Here is a 22,566-nt window from a genome sequence, read left to right on the forward strand (position 1 = left end):
GCTCAGGCAATCCACTCACCTCAGCCTCCCAAGGGTGCGGGATTACAGGCTGAGCCACCGTGCCTGGCTTGTTGTATTTTTCAAAGCGATTTTAATTCACCTTTCTCAGATTACTAGTAAGTAATTATTTCACATGTTTATTGGTAATTTGGGTTTCTTTTGTGTTCAGGTCTCCTATTCATTTTCTGTTGATGACTTATCTGTAGAGTGTGTACAGTGAATGCCTTTTGTGTTGTGTTTAAGACATTCTTTCCTAACCTGTGATCATGAAGATGGTCTCCTGTATTTGATAAGCTTTATGATTTTGCCTTTCTTTAACAACTGGGTCTGTAGTCCTCCTAGGATAGATTTTTTAAAGTGGGGTGGTAGGGGTTCAGTTTTTTCCCCCCATGTGGATATCCAGTGGTCTCAGAACTGTTTCCTTGGGGGGGAAGCATTTTCCCACTGCTCTGTGGTGCTGTCTGTCCATACGACATGTGTCTGTTTCTGCAGTCTCTATTCTCTCCGTCGATGTGTTTGTCTATTCCTGTGTCCGTGTTCCACTGTCTTAGTTAGGAAGACATTAAAACAGGCTTCTACTGGAGCAGGAGTTCCCCTTGTTCTTTCTCTAGTATATTCTTGGCCTGTAGGACTTTTGTGTACATTTTAGAGTTAGCTTGGTTGAGTTCCATAAAGAGAGCCCACTGTGGTTTTTTTTTTGTTGTTGAGTTGGAGTCTCACTCTGTCGCCAAGACTGGAGTGCAGTGGCCGCTCCTGGCCACCGCAGCCTTGACCTGCTGGGCTCCAGTGATCCTTCCGCCTCAGCCTTCCAAGTAGCCGGAATTACAGGCATGCGCTACCATGCCCGACTGATTTTTTGATTTATTGTAGAGATGAGGTCTCGCTGCCCAGGCGGGTCTCGAACCCGCGGGCTCAGGCAATCCACTCACCCCAGCCTCCCCAAGGCGCGGGATTACAGGCTGAGCCACCGAGCCCGGCTACTGCGTTTTTTTTTTTGGAGAGATTTTTGTTGCATTTATAAATCAACTTTGGAATAATTAACTGCTCTACGATATCACGTCTTCCCGTCTATGCGTATGTTTTATCTCTGTTCAAGTGTTTTTTTTAGCAGTCTAATGGGCTTCGTTTTTTTTCCCCTAGAAGTCTTGGGAATGCAGACTGCTTCAAGGGTGTCTTAAATACTTTGTGTTTCTTGTTAGAATTTCCTTCTTGTTTTTGTTGTGTAAAACTTTTGGTTACCTTCTGGGAAAGAATTTATGGAAAATGTATTTTTTAAGATCTTATCTGTCTTTGTCTTTATTAGAATGTCATACTTGATGTATAGAATTCTAGTTCAAGAATAAGTGTTTCTTAGAATTTTTAAGATTTAGAGTTGTTGGGATTTTTAAAGACTTTATTCTGTTCATTGTTTTTTTGGTTTCAGATGTTGCTGTTGAAAGCCTGATGCCAGCCGGGCTCTGTGGCTCAGCCTGTAATCCCAGGTCTTTGGGAGGCTGAGGTGAGTGGTTTGCCTGAGCCTGCGGGATCGAGACCCGCCTGGGCAACTTGGTGAGACCTCATCTCTACAATAAATCAAAAATTAGCCGGGCCTGGTAGCGCGCGCCTGTAGTTCCAGCTACTTGGAAGGCTGAGGCAGAAGGATCACTGGAGCCCAACAGGTCGAGACTGTGGTGGTTGGGAGCGGCCACTGTACTCCAGTCTGGGTGACAGAGTGAGACTCCGACTCAAAAAAAAAAAGTCTGATGCCATTTTGTTTCCTGGATCTTTTGTGAACTTTTCTCTAATTGCTTTTAGGATTTTCTTATCTTTTTTTTTTTGTGAGTTGGAGCCTCACTTGGTTGCCTAGGCTGGAGTGCAGTGGCACACTCACGGCCTCCCAAGTGTCGACCCACTGGGCTCCGACGATCCTTCTGTCCCAGCCTTCCAAGTAGCCAGTACTACAGGTGTGCGCTACCACGCCCAGCTAATTTTTGATTTGTTGTAGAGATGAGGTCTCGCCAAGTTGTCTGGGCGAGTCTTGAACCCACAGGCTCAGGCAATCCACTTGCCTTGGCCTCCCAAAGTGCTGGGATGACAGACTGAGCCACCGAGCCCAGCCAGATTTTCTTTTTATCCCTGTTCATGGTGATGTACTTTGATTCATTCTTTTTTTTACCTCCATTATTTTGCTGGGCTCTTGGTTAGTCCTTTCAGTCCAAAGAATCATGTCCTTCAGGTCTGTGACATTTTCTTGAATTACTTATTTGACAGTCCCCACTCCCCACTAGCAGCTCTTGCCATAGTCCTAGGAGTCTGTGTCTCCACATTCAGTGGAAACTTGGTATCCTACTTGATCTCTTTGAATCACTTGACTGTTTCCTTGAACAAGGTCATCTTTTGCCTTCTAGGTCACCGTATTCTTGGTTTTTCTTCTGCCTCTGTCTATTTCTCAGACACCTTTGCTGCTCTTCCTCTTGCTTTTTTTTTTTTTTTTTTTGAGTTGGAATCTCACTCTGTCGCCCAGACTGGAGTGCAGTGGCCGCTTCTGGCCACCGCAGCCTCGCCCTACTGGGCTCCAGCGATCCACCTCAGCCTTCTGAGTAGCCGGAATTACAGGTATGCGCTACCACGCCCGGCTGATTTTTTGATTTATTGTAGAGATGAAGTCTCACTGCCCAGGTGGATCTCGAACCCGCGGGCTCAGGCAATCCACTCACCTCAGCCTCCCAAAGGCGCGGGATTACAGGCTGAGCCACCGAGCCCGGCTTCTTCCTCTTTCTTAAGTGTTGAGATTTCACAGGACTTGGGCGTTGAACTGGGATTCGTCCGTGTGGTTGCGTGTAGTGATCCTTTGCTCTTTTTCTTTGTTCTGTGGTACTGTGTTTTGTGAAATACTATGGTTTGTTCATTCTGTAGTACTGGGGTTGTTTTCACCTTTTGTATATTCTGAATAAGATTCATGGATATTCTGGTACATTTTGGTGCACATGTGTATTAACTTGTGTTCGATATGTGCTGGAAATAGATTTTCTAGGTCATGGTTATATGTATTTTCAGCTTTAGAAGATATTGCCTATCCAAAGTGGTTGTACCAATTTACACTAGGATTTGGGAGTGTTCCCAGTTACTCATATCCTCCCTGACCCTTGATATCATTGTTAATACTGTATTTAATGTTTTACATTAGCCATGCTATTGAGTGTGAATGGCTTTATTTACGTTGTCCTAATGACTAATAAAGCTTGAGTGCCTTTTTATGTGCTTATTCAATATTTGGATATCACTTTTTGTGGAATTCACAGTCATGTGCCCACTTAATAAATTATTTTCTTGAGGTGTATTTTGTATACCACAAAATTCACTTGTTTTTAGTGTGCAGATTTGTGAGTTTAGTACATGGATGTTTTGGAACCAGTCGCCACGTCCGACTTACAGTGCCCGCTTTCCCCTGGGCACGGTTCCCTTGTGCCCATCTGGCAGTCAGGCCCTGTTCCCCTACTCAGCCTAAGACGCCCAACCAACTTTCTGACTCTATAGTTTTTCCTTTCCTACAAATTTCTTTCTTTTGTCTTTTTTTGGTTTGTCGGAGAGACGAGGTCTCACCAACTAGCCCAGGCTGGTCTTGAACCCCTGGGCTCAGGCAGTCGCCTCCACCTCCCGAAGTGCTGGAATTTCAGGCATGAGCCACCGTGCCTGGCATTTTTCTGGAAGTTTCTTACAGGTGGAAACATGTGGTACATATTCTAGCATGTGCGGCTTTTTGCACGTAGCACAGAGTTCTCAGTCTTGGCACGATGGCCGTTTTGGACTGGGAGCTTTTTTGTAGAGGCTGTCCTGGGCACTCTTCCTTGGACAGCATCCTTGGCCTCTGCCCGCGAGATGCCAGCAGCACCTTCTCTGTTGTGACAACCTCAAATGCCTCCAAACATTGCCGGATGTCTGCTGGGTAGGAAGATTGGCCTCTAAGTTGAGTGCACCTCTGGCCGGGTGTGCTGTTTGCAAGGCTCATCTGTGTTGTTCTCTTTCCTGTTATAAAAATAGGATTGCTTGTCTTTTCCTTGATGATTTGTAGGACCTGAGGTCCTTTTTCCATTGTGTAGATTGCTTTTCATTTATTTAGTTCTTTTTCTTGACCCCTAGAGGTTTTTTAAAAATTAGAAAATTTTAAAATAAAATCTAAGCTTGAAAATAAATGAAAGACTTCTAGGTTTTACAACAGTTTAAACTAATACTACTTTTATTTGTTCCCAAACCTTAGTAAAAACTATCATCTCTCAAAGTTCTAATATTTGCCTGTATAAATTTTGCGTTATCTTGACTTAAATTTTTAACTTCATAGTTTATCCTTCACTTATAACTTTGAATAAAGTATTTCTCCCCTTATGTCTTGCAGTTATTGTCTGTTGTAGGAGAGCTCGTAATTAATGTTCGTTCTGAAACATCGTAACCTTAATGAATTCTTTTATTGTTCATTTTCCCCAACATTTACTGAAACTTTAAAGGATTCAGTCCTATAAAAAGGTTGAAGGAGTTATGTAGTGAACACGCACATATCAGCTGCCTAGATTCCACAATGGTTCTTGTTCTCTGTATCCGCTTCGTGTGGTGAATGTGCACATATCGGCTACCTGGAGTCTACAGTTGCTCGTGTTCTCTCTGTCTTTATCACACATTGTCCGTCTGTACATTCATTCAGTCTTTATTTCCTGTTTCTCTTTTTGTTCTGTTCTCACGAGGGCTGCTTCTTTTTTTAATTAGTTATACTCCTGGTTTCTTCCACTGGTCTAGTTATGTTGATTAATCTTTTCTGAATAATTTTAAATAATTTGACTTTGGAAATGCTAGCAACTTCAGTGAATTATTTTATAATATGTCTTCTGGCAGAATTTCCAACTTTTAAACTATTTGGCCGAAGGCTAAGCCTTCTTTCTCGGTCTTCTGTTTTGGACTGAGACTTGTCTCTGTGCTGGTTTGGAGTATAGATAAATGACAGGTAGTTGTGTCCTGGGTTCCTCTGGTAAACCTGTTTAAGTTCACATGGCTCCTTCCTAGCTCAGCCACAGCAGCCGCTCTCTCTTGCTTTGTCCCAGCAGCGTCTCGCTGAACCGTAATAAGGTGCTGCTGCTGTAACTGTGTCCAGTGTTGCATCTTTATTGTATGCGTCTGTCACTTTTGAAGCTAAAATGAGCACCGGGATTCTTTTGGAATGTCGGTGGAAGACACTAGTCTGAATTGCAGGGATGACTTTCTTTCCCCTGAAAGTAAATCATATTCGGAAGTAGCTCTTCGGTGGGTAATCTCGTCTCAAGGTTAAGAAGAAAGTGTGTTTCTTGTTAGCCTTCCGCTTTTCATCTGTGAGGACATCACCGCTGAGTGTACACTTGGAGCATCATTTGTTTTCTAAGATGCCAACTTTTCCAGTTTGCCAGCTCATGCCTCTTCCTGTACGTCAGTGCTGGAATATTAGTTAATGCACGTGCTTTCTTTAGAAAGGGAAGGCGTTTGAGTTCCCCCTCCCTTCTTGGACAGTGTGAGCAAAGTTAATAAATTTCATTTCTCTTTGTATGCTGTTATTTCAGTGTCTCAATTTTAAGGAAAGACCCTGGAAGTCAAGATACCTTGTTTTGTTTTTACTTGCAGAGCATAAGTATAGCTGTATTTCTAGTTGGCACATTGGTGTGAAATGTATAAAGCCACTGAAAATGTTGAAGGTCTGTGTGGTGGTTTCTTAACATATCAGTGATACAGTAGTGTGACGTGGTTTATTTAGCAGTATTCCATCAGCATTTTGTAAACAAAGGTGAAGAAGACACATTCTGTCTGGTTTGGATCTTTAAGTCGCCTTGATAGGCCTTTCACTCGGCCCTTTTTTCTGGCCTGTGACCTGGGGATGTGGAGTGACACTTCCCTGATGGCCAGATGAGGCTGAACTCCTTTGCATGTGTTGATCAGCCATTTGGAGTTCCTGTTCTCCGAAGTACTTAGTTAACGTCTTTTGGGCTCTCATTTTCTCACTGACTTGTGGAAGTCCGTGTATTGTGGATAGTTGCCTTTGTCTGTTGTGTGTGATGTTCACATTTTGTTTTGCTTTGTGGCTTGTATTTCTCTCTCTGTCCTTTTCTGCATAGACATTTTAAACTTTTAATATAGGCCTGTTCACTTCCTTCTACATGGCTATGCCTTTGTTGCAAGAAGTTCCTCCCTGCCCAACGTGGTGAAGATGTCCTGCTATGTGCTCTTAGTTTTGCGGTGTTGAATTCTGCTTGTAGCACGTGGTTAGAGTCCAATTTTATTTTTTCTGTGTAGGTAGCCAGTTTTCCCAGCACCTTTACTGAAAAGACTGTTCATTTCTTTTCTTTTTTTTTTTTTTTGAGTTGGAGACTCACTCTGTCATCCAGGCTGGAGTGCAGTGGCACGCTCACGGCCTCCAGCGTTGACCTGCTGGGGTCTGGTGGTCCTTGCGCCTCAACTTTCCAAGAAGCGGAACTATAGGTGCACGCCACCATGCCTGGCTAATTTTTGATTTATTGTAGAGACGAGGTCTCGCCAGGTTGCCTGGGCTGGTCTTGAACCCGTAGGCTTAGACAGTCTACTTGCCTCGGCCTCCCAAGGCGCAGGATTACAGGCTGAGCCACCAAGCCCGGCTTTTCATTTTTTTAAATGTAGAGGTGGGATCCCACTGTGTTGCCCAGCTGGTAGACTGTTCTTTTCTTACTGCTTGGCCACGCCCACATCACATATCAGATGTGCATATGCATATGGCATATCCCTGTGGCGTTATTTTGGGTTAAATGTCTAGAAGAATTATTAGAGCAAAATAAACAAATATTAATGCTTACTTTTAAAACATATGGTTGTGCAAATTTATTTTTGCAAGCTTTTTCCGTTTGTTGTTATTGTGTTAAATACACATGCAATTTACTGTCTTCACTATTTATTTGTTCATTTATTTATATACTTGAGTCAGGGTCTCACTCTGTCACTGAGGCCGGAGTGCAGTGGCATGACTACCACTCATTGCAGCCTCAACCTCAGGCTCAGGCGATCCTTCTGCCTCAGCCTTCAGAGTAGGTGGGACTCCAGGTGCGTGCAACCATGCCTGGCTCATTTTTTTTTTTAAATAGAGGCAAGAAGATCAGCTACTCTAGGCTGGTCTTGAACTCCGGGGCTCAAGTGATTCTCTTGCCTCAGCCTTCCAAGGTGCTGGGATTGCAGGCACAAGCCACTGCGCCTGGCACTGTTTTTAAATGTGTAGTGCGGAGGTGTTAAGCACATTCACAATGTCGTGCAGCCATTACCACCATTCATCTCCATGCCTCTTTTTGTCTTGTAAAGCAGAAGCTCTCTACCCATTAAACACTAACTCCCCATTTCTCCCCCAGCGTTTGCAGCCATCCTTCTGCTTTCTTTTTTTTTTTTTTGAGTTGGAGTCTCACTCGGTCGCCCATACTGGAGTGCAGTGGCCGCTCCCGGCCACCACAGCCTCGCCTGCTGGGCTCCGGTGATCCTTCCGCCTCAGCCTTCCGAGTAGCCGGAATTACAGGCATGCGCTACCACGCCCGGCTGATTTTTTGATTTATTGTAGAGATGAGGTCTCGCTGCCCAGGCGGGTCTCAAACCCACGGGCTCAGGCCATCCATTCACCTCAGCCTCCCAAAGGCGCGGGATTACAGGCTGAGCCACCGAGCCCGGCTCCTTCTGCTTTCTGACTCTCATTTCAGCTACTCAAGGACCTCATCTAGGCGAAGCCACACGGGGTTTATCATTTTCGGGTTGGCTTGCTTCTCTTATCATGATGCCCTTAGGGTTCATGCACATTGGTGCATATGTGGGAACATCCATACAAGGCTGGATTGTATGCCATGACACGCACACATGCATGCATTCTGCTTATCCCTTGGTCTGTCAGTGACACCTGGGCTGCTTCCACGTTCTAGCTGTTGGGAATAACGCTGCTGTGAACATGGGTACCAGTCCCTCTCTGAGACCCTGCTTTCAGTTTTTGAAGGCATGTACCCATAAGTGGAGTTGCTGGATTGTAGAGTCATCTATTTCTGATTCTGAGGAAGCTGCCATACTGTTTTCCATGGCTGTATCCTTTCACGGTCCCATCAGCTGTGCACAAGGGCTCCAGTTTCTCCGTGTTTGTGCCTGTGCTTATTATTTTCTGATTTAAAAGGAAAATAGTCGCCTTCCTAATGGGTATGAGGTGGTACTTACGGTTTTGCTCTGTATTTCTCTAATGATTAGTGATGTTGAGCATCTGTTCATGTGCACATTGGCCATTTGTGCAAAAAGATCAGTGGTTGCCACTGTGTTGCTGGACTCTGGTGTGGCTGTGTGCTCGTTGAGCTTCCTGGCTTTGGCCTCCTCCCCCGTCTTGGGGAGGTGAATCTTCTCTCTCTCCCTAATTGACTTTTTTTTTTTTTGAGTTGGAGTCTCACTCTGTCACCCAGACTGGAATGCAGTGGCTGCTCCCGGCCACTGCAGCCTCGACTGCTGGGCTCCGGTGGTCTTTCTGCCTCAGCCTTCCAAGTAGCTGGACCTACAGGCGTGCGCTACCATGCCCGGCTAATTTTTAAAAAATTTATTGTAGAGACGAGGTGTCGCCAAGTTGCCCAGACGGGTCTCGAGCCCACGGGCTCATGCAGTCCACTCACCTCGGCCTCCCAAAGCACGGGATTACAGGCTGAGCCACCGAGCCCGGCTAATTATATTTTCTAATCTGAAAAAAGTCAGTGGTTGCCAGGGTTTGGGGGAAGGCAGAGGTGAGTAGGGGGAACACAAGATTTTTTAGGGCATGAGACTGTTCTTCTGTGTGATGCTATCACTGTGGGCACGCGTCCTAGGTTTTTGAGTCTCATGGATGTTCAGTATCAGGAACGAACCCTAATGTGGACTTTGGACTTTGGACATATGTGGAAACGTCCTTCCTTGCCCGGCGGTACGATGATGATGTGCCCACGGAGGGTCGCCGTTGTGGCAGGCGTGGCGCGGGTGCAGAGTATTGATGGTGGGCGGGGCTTGTGCTTGTGTCAGGTCAGGGTGTAAGGGAGCCTTCTGTTCTTAGCCCCTCATTTTTCTGTGAACCTAAAACTGCTCTTAAAAGACTGTTAAAGTCATCAATTCAGAAGTATGCATTTTAAGTGTTATATTGCTGATACTTTCGTTTTTAGGCCCAGAATAAAGAGACCCATGTTCTGGCTGCTGCAAAGGTGATTGACACCAAATCTGAAGAAGAGCTGGAAGATTACATGGTTGAGATTGACATCTTAGCATCCTGTGATCACCCCAATATAGTCAAGCTTCTCGATGCCTTCTATTACGAGAACAATCTCTGGGTAAGTGTTGTTGATCGTAAGTGTAGCCCACGTGAGACAGTCTTCCTCGAGAGGTTTATGAGTCGAGAAAGCCTATTTTATGGCTTAGCTCTTCTCTGCAGTTACTTATTTCACTGGAATGAAAGTTGATCTGCTGATGAATAACAACATAATTACCCTCAACTTCAGCAGATGTTCAGGTTTATTTTTCAGATTGTACCAGTTTCAACATGGGTGTTTGACACTGGATCCGGGTGGAGAAACTTGGTTAAGAATATTAAATTTTCGAGCCGGGCTCGGTGGCTCAGCCTATAATCCTGCGCCTTTGGGAGGCTGAGGTGAGCGGATGGCCTGAACCCGCGGGTTCGAGACCCGCCTGGGCAGCGAGACCTCATCTCTACAATAAATAAAAAAATCAGCCGGGCGTGGTAGCGCGTGCCTGTAATTCTGGCTACTCGGAAGGCTGAGGCAGAAGGATCGCTGGAGCCCAGCAGGTCGAGGCTGCGGTGGCCGGGAGCGGCCGCTGCACTCCAGTCTGGGCGACCGAGTGAGACGCCAACTCAAAAAAAAAAATAAAAAGAATATTAAATTTTCTGCAATAAGAAATTAGATGTTCTTGTTTGTAATTTAAATTTAAGCATTCTAAAAGTTTTTAAAAGTTTTCTTTGTTTTCCTAGAAATTGTTTGTAATTTTTATCTTAAACTTTTTGTGAATTATGTGTTGTTATAAACTGCAAGACATTAGCAATAAGCTATAATCTGTGTATACAGTTTATATATGTAAACTATAAGTTGTAAAACACTAGAAATGGCCGGGTTCGGTGGCTCAGCCTGTAATCCTGCGCCTCTGGGAGGCTGAGGTGAGTGGATTGCCTGAGCCCATGGGTTCGAGACCTGCCGGGGCAGCGACACCTCATCTCTACAATAAATCAAAAAATCAGCCGGGCATGGTAGCGCATGCCTGTAATTCCAGCTACTGGGAAGGCTGAGGCGGAAGGATCACTGGAGCCCAGCAGGTCGAAGCTGCAATGGCCGGGAGTGGCCACTGCACTCCAGTCTGGGCGACAGAGTGAGACTCCAACTCAAAAAAACAAAAAACAAAAAACAAAAAAAAACACTAGAAATGTTAAATATTTATCTTGCATGATCTCAGGCTCAACTTCAATGCATGATGTAATGACTGAGGCAATGTGTTTACATTTTGTTCACCTTTAGGAAGATATTAGGCACAAATAGACATAACTATCAGATGTTTTTTTGCGGCGCCTAGTCACTTGCTGTGTGTGCCAGAGCGCTTTTAAAATGGAGCCTCGGTTTTCCTTCTTGAAGGGAGCAGTAGAGTGTCTGAGAAAAAAGCAAGTAGTGTCGGGAATGCCTGACTGCCATCAAGGCTCTGTGTGTTTTGACCCAGATGGGAAGTTGGACAAGGCGGTTCACCTGGGTGAGCCCATTTACTTGTCCGTGGGCTGAGTGACTTTCCACCTCCCGCATGCTTCTCCAAGCAGTGTGATGAATTTGAAAGCAACTTGTACTTGACCACCACCTGTAGAAAATAAAGTGTTGTGATACCAACGGAGAAAGGCGGAAGTCCACATAATTAGTTAAAACGTGTTATTTAAAAAATTACTTAGCGTTATTGTTAGTTTGGAGTTTTCTAAAATAGTTGTTTGGGGCTCTACAGAACATTTCTGAAGATGATAACGAAAATTAACTTCTGGACAACTTAATAAGCAAGCAGATAAAATCTTTACTTGGGATTATTGCAAAATAAGAATTTGTACAACTATGAAGAGACAGTTTAGTGGGAAACATAAAAATTAACTAATCAAACACCTATAGTAAATATAAAAAGACAACCGTGATGAAGGTTAAGAAGGAGAAAGTACGTGGTGTTAGTATATTTTTTACCAAGGAGGCTGAGGTAGATGTCCATGCACAAGTAATAATTGAACTAGGACCTGAAGCTTTTTTTTTTTTTTTTGAGTCACATTCTCACTCTGTGACCCAGGCTCGAGTGCAGCGGCATGCTCACGGCCACCCCAGCATCGGTCCCCTGGGTTTGGCGATCCTTCCGCCTCAGCCTTCCAAGTAGCCAGAACACAGGCGTGTGCTACCACGCCCAGCTAATTTTTTTAATTACCGTAGAGACGAGGTCTCACCATGTTGCCCAGGCTGGTCGTGAACCTGTGGACTCAGACAATCCTCTTGCCTCGGCCTCCAAAGTGCTGGGATTACAGGCTTGAGCTACTGCGCCCAGCCAGACCTGAAGCTTTTATATTTTTTCTTTTTTTTTTTAAGCTAAAAGAAGTTTATATTTTCGGGCGTCTTCCTGTTGATAAAGTTTAAAGTAATGAATATTTGATCACTTAAGTCATCGTAATGACTCTAAGAATGGGGGCAGTAAAGTCAGTGGCGACAAAATGGATGTGTAATACCATGCTGTGTGAAAATTCAGTGGTGATTTTAGAGGGGCAGGGACACTCAACGTCCCAGCACAAATGCACACAGATGACACGGTTACTTGGTGCTTCTCGAACGTATGTCATTTAAGATTTGCAACTCTTTTGGCAGAGGAAATCTCCATGCTTAGAATAATACTGTTTCTATAACTTGGATTACTCGATAGCGACTTCGCTCCTTTGCTGGTGGCGGCAAAGCTACCGAGTCTCGTTGGGTTAGACCTGCGCGTTTCTCTTGCCTGCAGATCCTCATTGAATTCTGTGCGGGAGGAGCAGTTGATGCCGTGATGTTGGGTGAGCAGTCTTTTGTTCTGTGTCTGTTCCTTCAGTCATACTTAACAAAATGAAAGCGTTTCAAACATGTGCGACTGTTATATCTGGACATATGTGATCATTGAGTGACAGTACATTAAGAAATCAACTTATATATACATATTTTTATTTTAAAGATGTGGGGTACAGTTCAGGGTTAGGTACATAGGTAGAGTTTGGGTACCCTTACTGATGTTATGTGCCCCCCCAATTTATATTTTTTATATTCTTGAATAATTATAATAAAATTCTAAAGTGACATGTTGAGTACCATAGATCAGGAAGCTTTGTGGGTACTTAGTTCTTCTAAAATAAAATCACGGCTGGGCTCAGTGGCTCAGCCTGTAATCCCAGCACTTTGGGAGGCCGAAGTGAGTGTATTGTGTGAGCCCGCGGGTTCGAGACCCACCTGGGCAACTTGATGAGACCTCATCTCTACAATAAATCAAAAATTAGCTGGGCGTGGTAGCGCGCGCCTGTAGTTCCAGCTACTTGGAAGGCTGAGGTGGAAGGATCGCCAGAGCCCAGCAGGTCGAGGCTGTGGTGGCCGGAAGCGGCCATTGCACTCCAGTCTGGGTGACAGAGTGAGACTCCAACTCAAAAAAAAAAAAAAAAAAAAAAATCAGGCTCGGTGAGTCAGCCTATAATCCTGCACCTTTGGGAGGCTTAGGTGAGTGGATTGCCTGAACCCGCGGGTTTGAGACCCACCTGGGCAGCTAGACCTCATCTCTACAATAAATCAAACAATCAGCCGGGCGTGGCAGCGCATGCCTGTAATTCTGGCTACTTGGAAGGCTGAGGTGGAAGGATCACCGGAGCCCTGCACTCCAATCTGGGCGACCGAGTGAGACTCTGACTCAAAAAAAAAAAAAAAATAATAATAAATTAAAAAAAAAAAAAATTCACTATATATTTTCACCATGATGGTATATAGAGAAAATTATATAGCCCGCTAATAGATAATATGTCTTCACAGTGTAAAAATGCAGATCTGTTTACTTTCTCTCTATCAGAACTCGAGAGACCATTAACTGAGTCCCAGATACAAGTGGTTTGCAAGCAGACTTTAGAGGCATTGAACTACTTACACGATAATAAAATCATCCACAGAGATCTAAAGGCTGGCAACATTCTTTTTACCTTAGATGGAGATATTAAATTGGGTAAGTTATTCACTTAAGTCAAACATTTGAATTTGTGCTCTGATATTTCCCCCTGTATGTGTGTGACTTAACATTGTTTTATTACTACTTAAATATATGAAAAACGGAATTAACTTCTTGTTGGCTTTTAAAATACTTTCTTGGATACTCATTTATCTAGAATTCCTAAGTATCAGCACCTAATTTAAAGACACTCTGAAAAGAGGGTAAGAAATTAGGAAGGCAAGCTTTTTTAAAGACTGGTTAAAAAGTTTTCCCTTTAAGGTTTTGTATGTAGAGTTCATACTTGTACGTGTTTTGCATTTGGAATATAATATACTTTGTAAAACTGCTAACTCAGCTTTGTCTGTATTGCCAAAATAAATATTACCCACTCATGTCTAGTGGGGTTTTTTTTCTTTCAAGAGACAGAGTCTTACTCTGTCACCCAGTCTGGAGTGTAGTGGTGTGACCATGGCTCATTGCATCCTTGAATTCCTGGACTCAGGGAGTTCTCTCGCCTTAGTCTCCCAAGTGGCTGGAGTTACAGGCGTGCACTCCCATACCCAGCTAATTTTACAGAATTTTTTGTAGAGACAGCATCTTGCTATGTTGCCCAGGCTGGGTTTTTTTTTTCCTTTCCTCCTTTTAGGTTTTTACTCTGTTTCATTGATGTGATACCTTGACTAAACTGACAAAGTAAGCTTAGTTCTGAAAAGGGTTCCTGAAATAAAGCATGAGGGCTAGAATTTTAATTTTGCTTTTGACACTGATGGAATACGTAATTAATTTCACGAGAATAATTACGTGTAGGTTTTAGATTGTGAGTCAATTAATTTCATATACATACCCACAAAAGCAATGGAAGACCGCTCCCTTCAGCCCCCTTGGAGCATGCCTGTAATTCTGGCTACTTGGAAGGCTGAGGTGGAAGGATCACCGGAGCATGCCCAAAATGCGAATCTAAAGACACTAGAGATGAGCTCTGAGTTGCGTCTTTTGAAAGGAGCGTAAAATGGCAAGGTGTGTTCAAGAGCTGTGCTGGTTCCAGTGACTTTGTGGTCACCGGAATTTTGCCAAGCAGAGTGACTGCACTTTGTCAAGACTCCCGAACAGGGGATGCACTAAATGTCAACCTTTTGGCTGTGAGATAGACATAGAAAACCACACACACAGTTATGCAGCTTCGTGACTGTGCTGCTTTGCAGACATAGCTTTGTGATCATGACACGATCAGGAAGCCGGACTCCGCCAGGGCCACCGACACGCCTGGCCAAGCCGGCTGGTCACTGCCCTGTCTTCTTGGCCGCATCCTGACTTTTGCCCTCATCACGTCCCTGGGTATCTTCCTGCCTTCATGGCCCAGGGTCCATCTCTGGGCATGAGCTTGGAACTTGCCCACATCTAAAACTTGATTTTTCTCTGAAGTCTCTTTGGTTTCCAGGTGCTCCCCCTTTTGCTCTTTACACTAAGGCTTGCACGGTGGGGGCAGTGTCACCCGCAAGGGGAAGGAAGTTGCTTCTTTAGGGGCAAAAGCTGTAGAGGTTACAACGGCTTGTGATCCTCCCAAGGCCCACAGTACTTGAACAGATAAGCGCTGTGTCTGTGGCATTGACATTTCGTGAAGGGAGGGCAGGTTAGGACAAGAAGTCTCAAACAGCCCCTAGGAGGCTACTGTTGAGAGGAATGGTGTGCTTGCCGCTGGCCCGCGGGCTGGGTCCTTTGCCTGGACCCTCTGCTTGCAGCGGGTCTGCGACTGCCTCTCCTCTGGGGACACTGGGCGGCTTCAGCAGGGTCCTGGTTCTGCTAACAGATCCGCGGCCTGCTCGGTCTCCGTCTGAGCCATGGGCTTGGCTGCAGCTGGCTTTCGTTCTCTCGTCGGGGGGCTCACAGTGTTTGTATTCTGCTTTCTTGATGTTGGCAGCTGTTGGTGCTAAATGTCTGTGTCTGTCCTTTGGGGCTATGGAGTGAATTCTATCATTTTGTTTTCATTTATTAATTTTGATGCAGTCATCAATTATTTCATCTATTATAAAAGTGGGAATTTTTTTTTTTTTTGAGTTGGAGTCTCACTCTGTCGCCCAGACTGGAGTGCAGTGGCCGCTCCCGGCCACCGCAGCCTCTACCTGCTGGGCTCCGGTGATCCTTCCGCCTCAGCCTTCCAAGTAACTGGAACTACAGGTGCACGCTACCACGCCCAGCTAATTTTTGATGTATTGTAGAGATGAGGTCTCGCCAAGTTGCCCAGGCGGGTCTTGAACCCGCGGGCTCAGGCAATCCACTCACCTCAGCCTCCCAAAGGCGCGGGATTACAGGCTGAGCCACCAAACCCGGCTGTAACATTGGGAATATTTTTATAAGAAGACACTTCCCTCTAACTCTTTGGTGTCTCAGTACAGTTCTTATAGAAAAGACTGAAAAAACACTTCATTCCTTTCATTTATTTACCTTCCAAAATAATGAAATGGCCGGGAGCAGTGGCGCCGGCCTGTAATCCCAGCACTTTGGGAGGCTGAGGCAGGAGGATTGCTTGAGCCCAGGAATTTGAGACTAGCCTTGGTGAAACTTAAAAAAAAAAAGATAGCCAGGAATGGTGGCATACGCCTGTTGTCCCACCTACTTGGAGGCTGAGGCAGGAGAATTGTTTGAGCCCAGGAGTTTGAGGGTTCGGTGAGCCATGATTGTGCCATTGCATTCCAGCCTGGGCAACAGAATGAGACCTGGACTCAAAAAAAAAGAAAGAAAAGAATTGGTTCTCTTATCCTCAGTTGGTGACCAGTATTTTAAAAAATGTTATTATTTCATGGATTTATTTTATTTGATGGGTTTCAAATCCATTGCAATTTTGATTTTTTTTTTTTATTTTTGAGTTGGAGGCTCACTCCTCATTCCATCTCCCAGGCTGGAATGCAGGGGCACACTCACAGCCACCCCAGCGTCAACCTGCTGGGCTCTGGGGATCCTTCCGCCTCAGCCTTCCAAGTGGCCGGAACTACAGGCATGTGCTACCACGCCTAGCGAATTTTTTTTTTATTGTAGAGATGAGGTCTCAAACCCGTGGACTCAGGCAGTCCCCTTACTTTAGATTCCCAAAGTGCTGGAATGACAGGCTTGAGCCACTGCACCCGGCTGCGATTTTTATGCGTATTGAGGCGCACTCTGTTCTACCTTTAGTCGGTGGGGCTTGACAGTTTTTTGACATGACCAACAGACAAGACCACAGTCTGGATGGCAGGGATGCTTGTAGTTTTCTGCATTGGCCATTGTTCTAGGCCTTTTCGGAGGACAGAGCGAGGCCCTTGTGAGTTCACATGCATTCCCTATCACATTCAGGATGAAGGTTTTTGCTGCTGCTTCTGTAATGTGCCCGCATTGACCTTCTTCTGCACTGAGAGTCCCGGTTGTCAAGGACTTTGGTGACAGATTTAGGAGGCCCCATAATTCTTCATTTCAGCCCTCATTTCCATATTTTGTGCTCACCCCATCTCCTCGCGATGATGTCCCTTTGGTCGTGTTGTTGTCTGAGCGTGTTTCTTAGTAGATTTCTCTGGAAGGGGTCTCTGAATTCTCACGAATAAAAACCGTTGTGCCCTTTATATTTGAAGGTCAGTTTTCCTGGATAGAAATCCCGTGGCTCACTTTTTTTCCTTGAGCATCTGGAATGTGTCGCTCTGTTTTCTTCTGTCCTAAAGTGTTGCTGTAGAAAAGTCTGGCTGTAATCTGACTTACTTTCCCTTGTGAGTCTTATGCTGTTCTTGCTAGGTGCTGAAGAATTTTCTGTAAAGACCAGCGATTTGACCAGTCTCTTCTAGTAAAAACTGTGCTCGTTTCTGACACGCGGTTCTTTTTCCCCTGGAAGGTTTTCTGGAATTGTAGCCCCGAGTAGTGTTCTGTTCCCTGGCACTGGCTTGCTTTCTTCTTTGGGGACTGGGATTACCTGTTGGTTACATCTTGGTCTCTCATCACTGTTTGTAACTTTTTCTCAAGCTATCCTCCCCGTTTTTATTGTGGTAAAATGACATCATGTAAAGCTTGCCATCCGGGTCTTTGTAAGTGTACAGTTCTGTGGCACTGGCACTTCCCCTTACGGTGCCGCCATCCCCGCCTTCCCGCTCCGTTCCTTGGGCACTCTGACTGCATCTCCCTTCCCCATCCCGCCTCCCACTTCTGCACTTTGAGCCACTCTTTGTTGCATGCGTGTGGAGCCGCGTGCGGGTGTTTGTGGCTGGCTGGTTTTGCTTAGCAGCACGTCCACAAGGCGCACTGGGGTTGTGGCGTGCGCAGAGGGCCCCTTGCCTTCATCGGCCTGCATGCGTGACCACACCACACCTGCCATCCCCCGTCGGTCGGCGCTTGGGGCGCTTTCGCATGCGGCTGTTGTGGATGGCGCCGCTTGAACATTGGGGTGCAGATGTCTGATCCGGTTCCCATCTCGGTTCTTCGAGTCCACACCAGCAGGTGATACTGCTGGATCTCCTGGCGATTCTGTGTTTAATTTTTGAGGCGTCGCCATGCTGCTGTCCACATCAGCTGCTCTATTTGCATTCCTGATAGCCGGGTGAAGGTTCCAGTTCCTCCACATCCTTGCTGTCCCTGGTTATTTTCTGTTATTTTTTTAATAATAACTATCTCTTGGGTGTGAAGTGGTGATGGTTGTGACTTTGTTGTGTTTATTTGCTCTTGCATTCCTCCCAGGGGAGTCTTTGTTTCTAGAGTGATTTTTTTTCTTTTCTTTACATTTTCTAATTCTGACTTATGTTTCTTTTTTGTGTCTTTCATCATTATTTTTTTTCTTTGAGTTGGAGTCTCACTCTTGTCACCCAGACTGGAGTGCAGTGGCTGCTTCCTGCCACTGCAGCTTTGACCTGCTGGGCTCTGGCGATCCTTCCGCCTCAGGCTTCCAAGTAGCTGGAACTACAGGCACGCGCTACCACGCCCGGCTAATTGTTTTGATTTATTGTAGAGATGAGGTCTCGCCAAGGTGCCTAGGCGGGTCTCGAACCCGCGGACCCACTTACCTCAGCCTCCCAAAGCGCGGGATTACAGGCTGAGCCACAGAGCCCAGCTCTTTCATCATTTTTTAAAGTCTTGTAGCTCATTTGAAATAGGATGCTGTAGTTTTGACCCATGTTGGGGGCATGTTTTTCTGAAAATGGATTAAAATTTTGTTTGAAAATAGGGACATGCTTTTGTGTAAGACAGTACATACCTTTAAGAAATAAACACATTCTTGGTGACTCAGCCTGTAATCCCGCACCTTTGGGAGGCTGAGGTGAGTGGATTGCCTGATCCCACGGGTTCGAGACCCGCCCGGGCAACTTGGCGAGACCTCATCTCTACAATAAATCAAAAATGAAGCCGGGCGTGGTAGCGCGCCTGTAGTTCCAGCTACTTGGAAGGCTGAGGCGGAAGGATCGCCGGAGCCCAGCAGGTCGAGGCTGCGGTGGCCGGGAATGGCCATTGCACTCCAGTCTGGGCGACAGAGTGAGACTCCAACTCAAAAAAATAAATAAATAAAAAATAAAAAAAAAGAAACACATTAAAGATTTAGGGGCTCTAAAATAATACTGAGTTGACATTTAGAACATTTGTAATTTCTGTTTTATTAATTTGCAAATACTTACAGAGAACGTTCCATTTCTGCAGCACGATAGGCAGAACTGTGCCGTCCCCATGTAATAGACACAAGTAATTAAGGCAGAATTCCACGAGTTTTAAGAGTTCTACGACAAAATGTCCCAGTGCTTGAAATTATGAGTATGGCTAATAGTAGCTACCATTTATCGAGTGACTACTCTGTGCCAGGTGTGAGCAACCACACTGGATTTTAATATTTATTCAGTTTTGAGAATTGTGGCATCAAATTTGAGACTTGAAAAACGTATGCATGGCATGAGGTGAATCATGCAGCACTGGCAACTTTATGTTGTGTTAAGGGTGGTCTGAGCTCCAAGCTGGAAAGGTTGGGTCAACACTGATAAAGCTATAATGTTGCTGTTCTCTGTTGCTGAAATCAGAAAATATAAGATTCCCAACTTTTTCTTTGTAATATAATTTTGAGTAAGTTAGCAAGATATATGCTGTCTAAAGGCTGTTTTGGTGTCATTTCTTTTGTTCACACTTTAGAAAATGTATGTGTTAATTCAATTGGAGCAGGTAGCAATAGTTGGCATTTGTTTTGAAGTGGATAGACTGGTTTATTTTAAAGTTACTACTTTTTGTTTTCAGTTCTGAAGACCTTGTCGTCTGAAGGTCTATAAAGATGGTGGCATTATGTGACGGTGGATCTTTTCTTTGGCAGTTTTTTGGGGGGGTGGGAGAAGAGGGGTCGAGATTCATATGGCAGAGATGTTATTTCTCAATGCTTTGCTTCCCTTTGATAAGATTGGCCCTGTTAAGTGCTTGAAATGCTATTTCTCCCTGTTGAATGCAACAAAGCTTGCTTGAGAGCCGTAGCTGATGCTTTTCTGTGGTTCTTTATTTCAAGCGGATTTTGGAGTATCAGCTAAAAACACGAGGACAATTCAGAGACGAGATTCCTTCATTGGCACACCATACTGGTACGTGCTCGTTTTTATGAATCGGCAGTATGCGTCGTGTCAGCAGCTGCTACTTCCCATGAATTTTGTCCACATGCCTGACTGTGCCGTCTGTGTGGTTAACAGCCACTGTCCTTAAGTTAAGCATCTTAGCTCTTGTCGTCTGTCTTCATAGGATGGCACCAGAAGTGGTCATGTGTGAAACTTCCAAGGACAGGCCCTACGACTACAAAGCTGATGTTTGGTCCCTGGGCATCACGCTGATAGAAATGGCTGAGATAGAGCCACCTCATCACGAATTAAATCCCATGCGAGTGCTGCTGAAAATCGCAAAATCCGAGCCCCCTACGTTGGCACAACCATCGAAATGGTAGCGTGTTCTAGAAAAAAATTGCTGAGCGAAACTTGGTGTCTTATTCTTGCAGTTTTCCAAGGGTACTTTAATTTGGGTACAAGCGACAAAGACTGTATGAACCAGAACACTGATTTTGATGTATATTTTTTAAGAGCCATAACTCTTGTAACTAGCTTTTCCCATATATCTGAAAATATGAATAAGTTCTGCTTGAAAAAGAAAAAATGAGGCATATATGTGATTGATCTCTATTTGTAGAATTTATTAGAAGATTTTTTGTGATTTTGGCCTACTTGTGGATATATGGCTGTATCTCAGTGGCTAACTGTGTATCTGTTTACATATGTGTCTAATGTGTATTTACAGATGAATACATTTCATAAAATCTTTTTGTTTTTTAAAAAGTAGGGACAAGCCGGGCTCGGTGGCTCAGCCTGTAATCCCGCGCCTTTGGGAGGCTGAGGTGAGTGAATTGCCTGAGCCCGCGGGTTCAAGACCCGCCTGGGCAGCGAGACCTCATCTCTACAATAAAAATCCAAAAATCAGCCGGGCGTGGTAGCACATGCCTGTAATTCCGGCTACTTGGAAGGCTGAGGCAGAAGGATCGCTGGAGCCCAGCAGGTCGAGCCTGCGGTGGCCGGGAGTGGCCACTGCACTCCAGTCTGGGCGACAGAGTGAGACTCCAACTCAAAAAAAAAAAAATGTAGGGACAGGGTCTTGCTATGTTGCCTAGGCTGGTCTTGAACTACTGACCTTAAGTGATTCTCCCACCTCAGCCTCCCAAAGTGCTGGGGTTATAGATGTGAGCCACCATGCCCGGCCTATAAAATCTTTATAGTCTCATTAACTAGTTTTCTTATGTTGAATTAATACCATTACATACATAATGAAACTTAAGCATAGTTTATCGTCTTGTTTGATTTGATTAATAAGAAAGTAAAATAAAATGTCATCGTTAACGTCTTATTTTAAAGGTCTTCAAATTTTAAGGACTTTCTAAAGAAATGTTTAGAAAAAAATGTGGATGCCAGGTGGAATACATCTCAGCTACTGCAGGTAAGATAAGATTAGTGTGGCAACAGCAAATAACGTAATCCTGTAATTGCAGCTAATAATGTAATCTGTAAGAAGAATATGATTTCAGAGTCATTCAGTGTGCTTCCCACTTGGGTTTCCTGATTTATAAGGATTGTTACCTTTTTTTTTTTTTTTTTTTGAGCTGGGTCTCTGTTGCCCAGGCAGGAGTACAGTGGCACAATCATAGCCTGCTGGAGCCTTGAACTCTGTTCTCAAGCAACTCTCCTGCTTTGGCCTCCCGAGTAGCTAGGACTGCAGGAACACACCACCGCATCTGGCTAATTTTTTATTTTTTGTAGAGATGGTGTCTCACTGTGTTGCTCAGGCTAGAGCGCAGTGGCAGAGTCATGGCTCACAGTAGCCTTGAACCCAGCCTCAAGCTGTCCTCTGGCCTTGACCTCCCAGAGTGCTGGGATTATAGGCATGAGTGACACCCAGTGAGAGTGTTACTTTTTAAGAACTAATAATGCACTGGCTGGAAGCTTGCTTTAAATTTTCAATTACAAAATTTTCAAACATACAGAAACACATGTACCTACTATCCAGATATAACCGTTCTTATCATTTGCTTCTGATTCTTAAAAAAAAGTACAGATGTGGTTGCAGGTAGTTGATTTCTCAACTCTCCTTCGCTTCCCAGATGTAACGTTATCTGAAGCTGTTTGTCGTTTTTCTGCCCGTGTGTTTATATCTTTACCACCTGAAAATGTGTGTTTGGAGCTGAGTTTGCAAGCACACTTTTCAGCGGCTACTGTGTGTGCTCTTTTTACTGGCCAATAGCATCCCTTTGTGACTGTTGATTGCAACAAACCCATCCGAGAGCTGATTGCAGAGGCAAAGGCTGAAGTCACGGAGGAAGTTGAAGACGGCAAAGAGGAAGATGATGATGAGGACACAGAAAATTCTCTGGTCAGTGTTGAGGAAGGGGAGTTCATTCGGTTACTTTGGTGCTGGGTTTCGAGGCGTGGCTGCATCTGTAGCCAAGACCTGATGGGAGGCAGTATGCAGCCTTTACTTTTATTTATTTCTTTGTTTATTTGAGTTGGAGGGTCACTCTGTCGCCCAAGCTGGGGTGCAGTGGCACGCTCACGGCCACCCCAGCCTCAGCCTGCTGGGCTCCAGTGATCCTTCCATCTCAGTCTCCCGATAGCTGGAACCGCAGGCACGCACTGCACACCTGGCTAATGTTTTGATGGTAGAGATGAGGTCTTGCCAAGTTGTCCAGGCAGGTCTCGAACCCTTGGGCTCAGGCAGTCCGCTTGCCTTTGCCTCCCAAAGTGCTGGAATGACAGGCTTAAGCCACCGCGCCTGGCCCAGCCTTACTTTTATTTTCTTTTAAATTTGAGTGGGAGTCTCACTCCGTCGCCCAGACTGGAGCGCAGC

General features: G+C 44.9%; 1 protein-coding gene across 1 annotated transcript; it reads left to right on the forward strand.

Moving 5' to 3' along the window:
• Nucleotides 1-4,552: 4,552 nt before the first annotated feature.
• LOC103250449 (STE20-like serine/threonine-protein kinase) lies at nt 4,553-22,130 on the forward strand (the record flags this gene model as incomplete). The annotated part of the gene is made up of 8 exons (XM_021708024.1): nt 4,553-4,579; nt 9,156-9,320; nt 12,004-12,052; nt 13,084-13,233; nt 19,700-19,772; nt 19,927-20,121; nt 21,081-21,162; nt 21,964-22,130. Coding segments are annotated over exons 1-8 (908 nt in total), but the record flags the coding sequence as incomplete, so codon positions are not given.
• Between the last annotated feature and the right edge of the window lie 436 nt (nt 22,131-22,566).

The sequence above is a fragment of the Carlito syrichta genome, unplaced genomic scaffold (assembly GCF_000164805.1).
Source record: "Carlito syrichta isolate Samal-C Ts95f unplaced genomic scaffold, Tarsius_syrichta-2.0.1 Scaffold130459, whole genome shotgun sequence".
Classification (NCBI taxonomy): domain Eukaryota; kingdom Metazoa; phylum Chordata; class Mammalia; order Primates; family Tarsiidae; genus Carlito; species Carlito syrichta.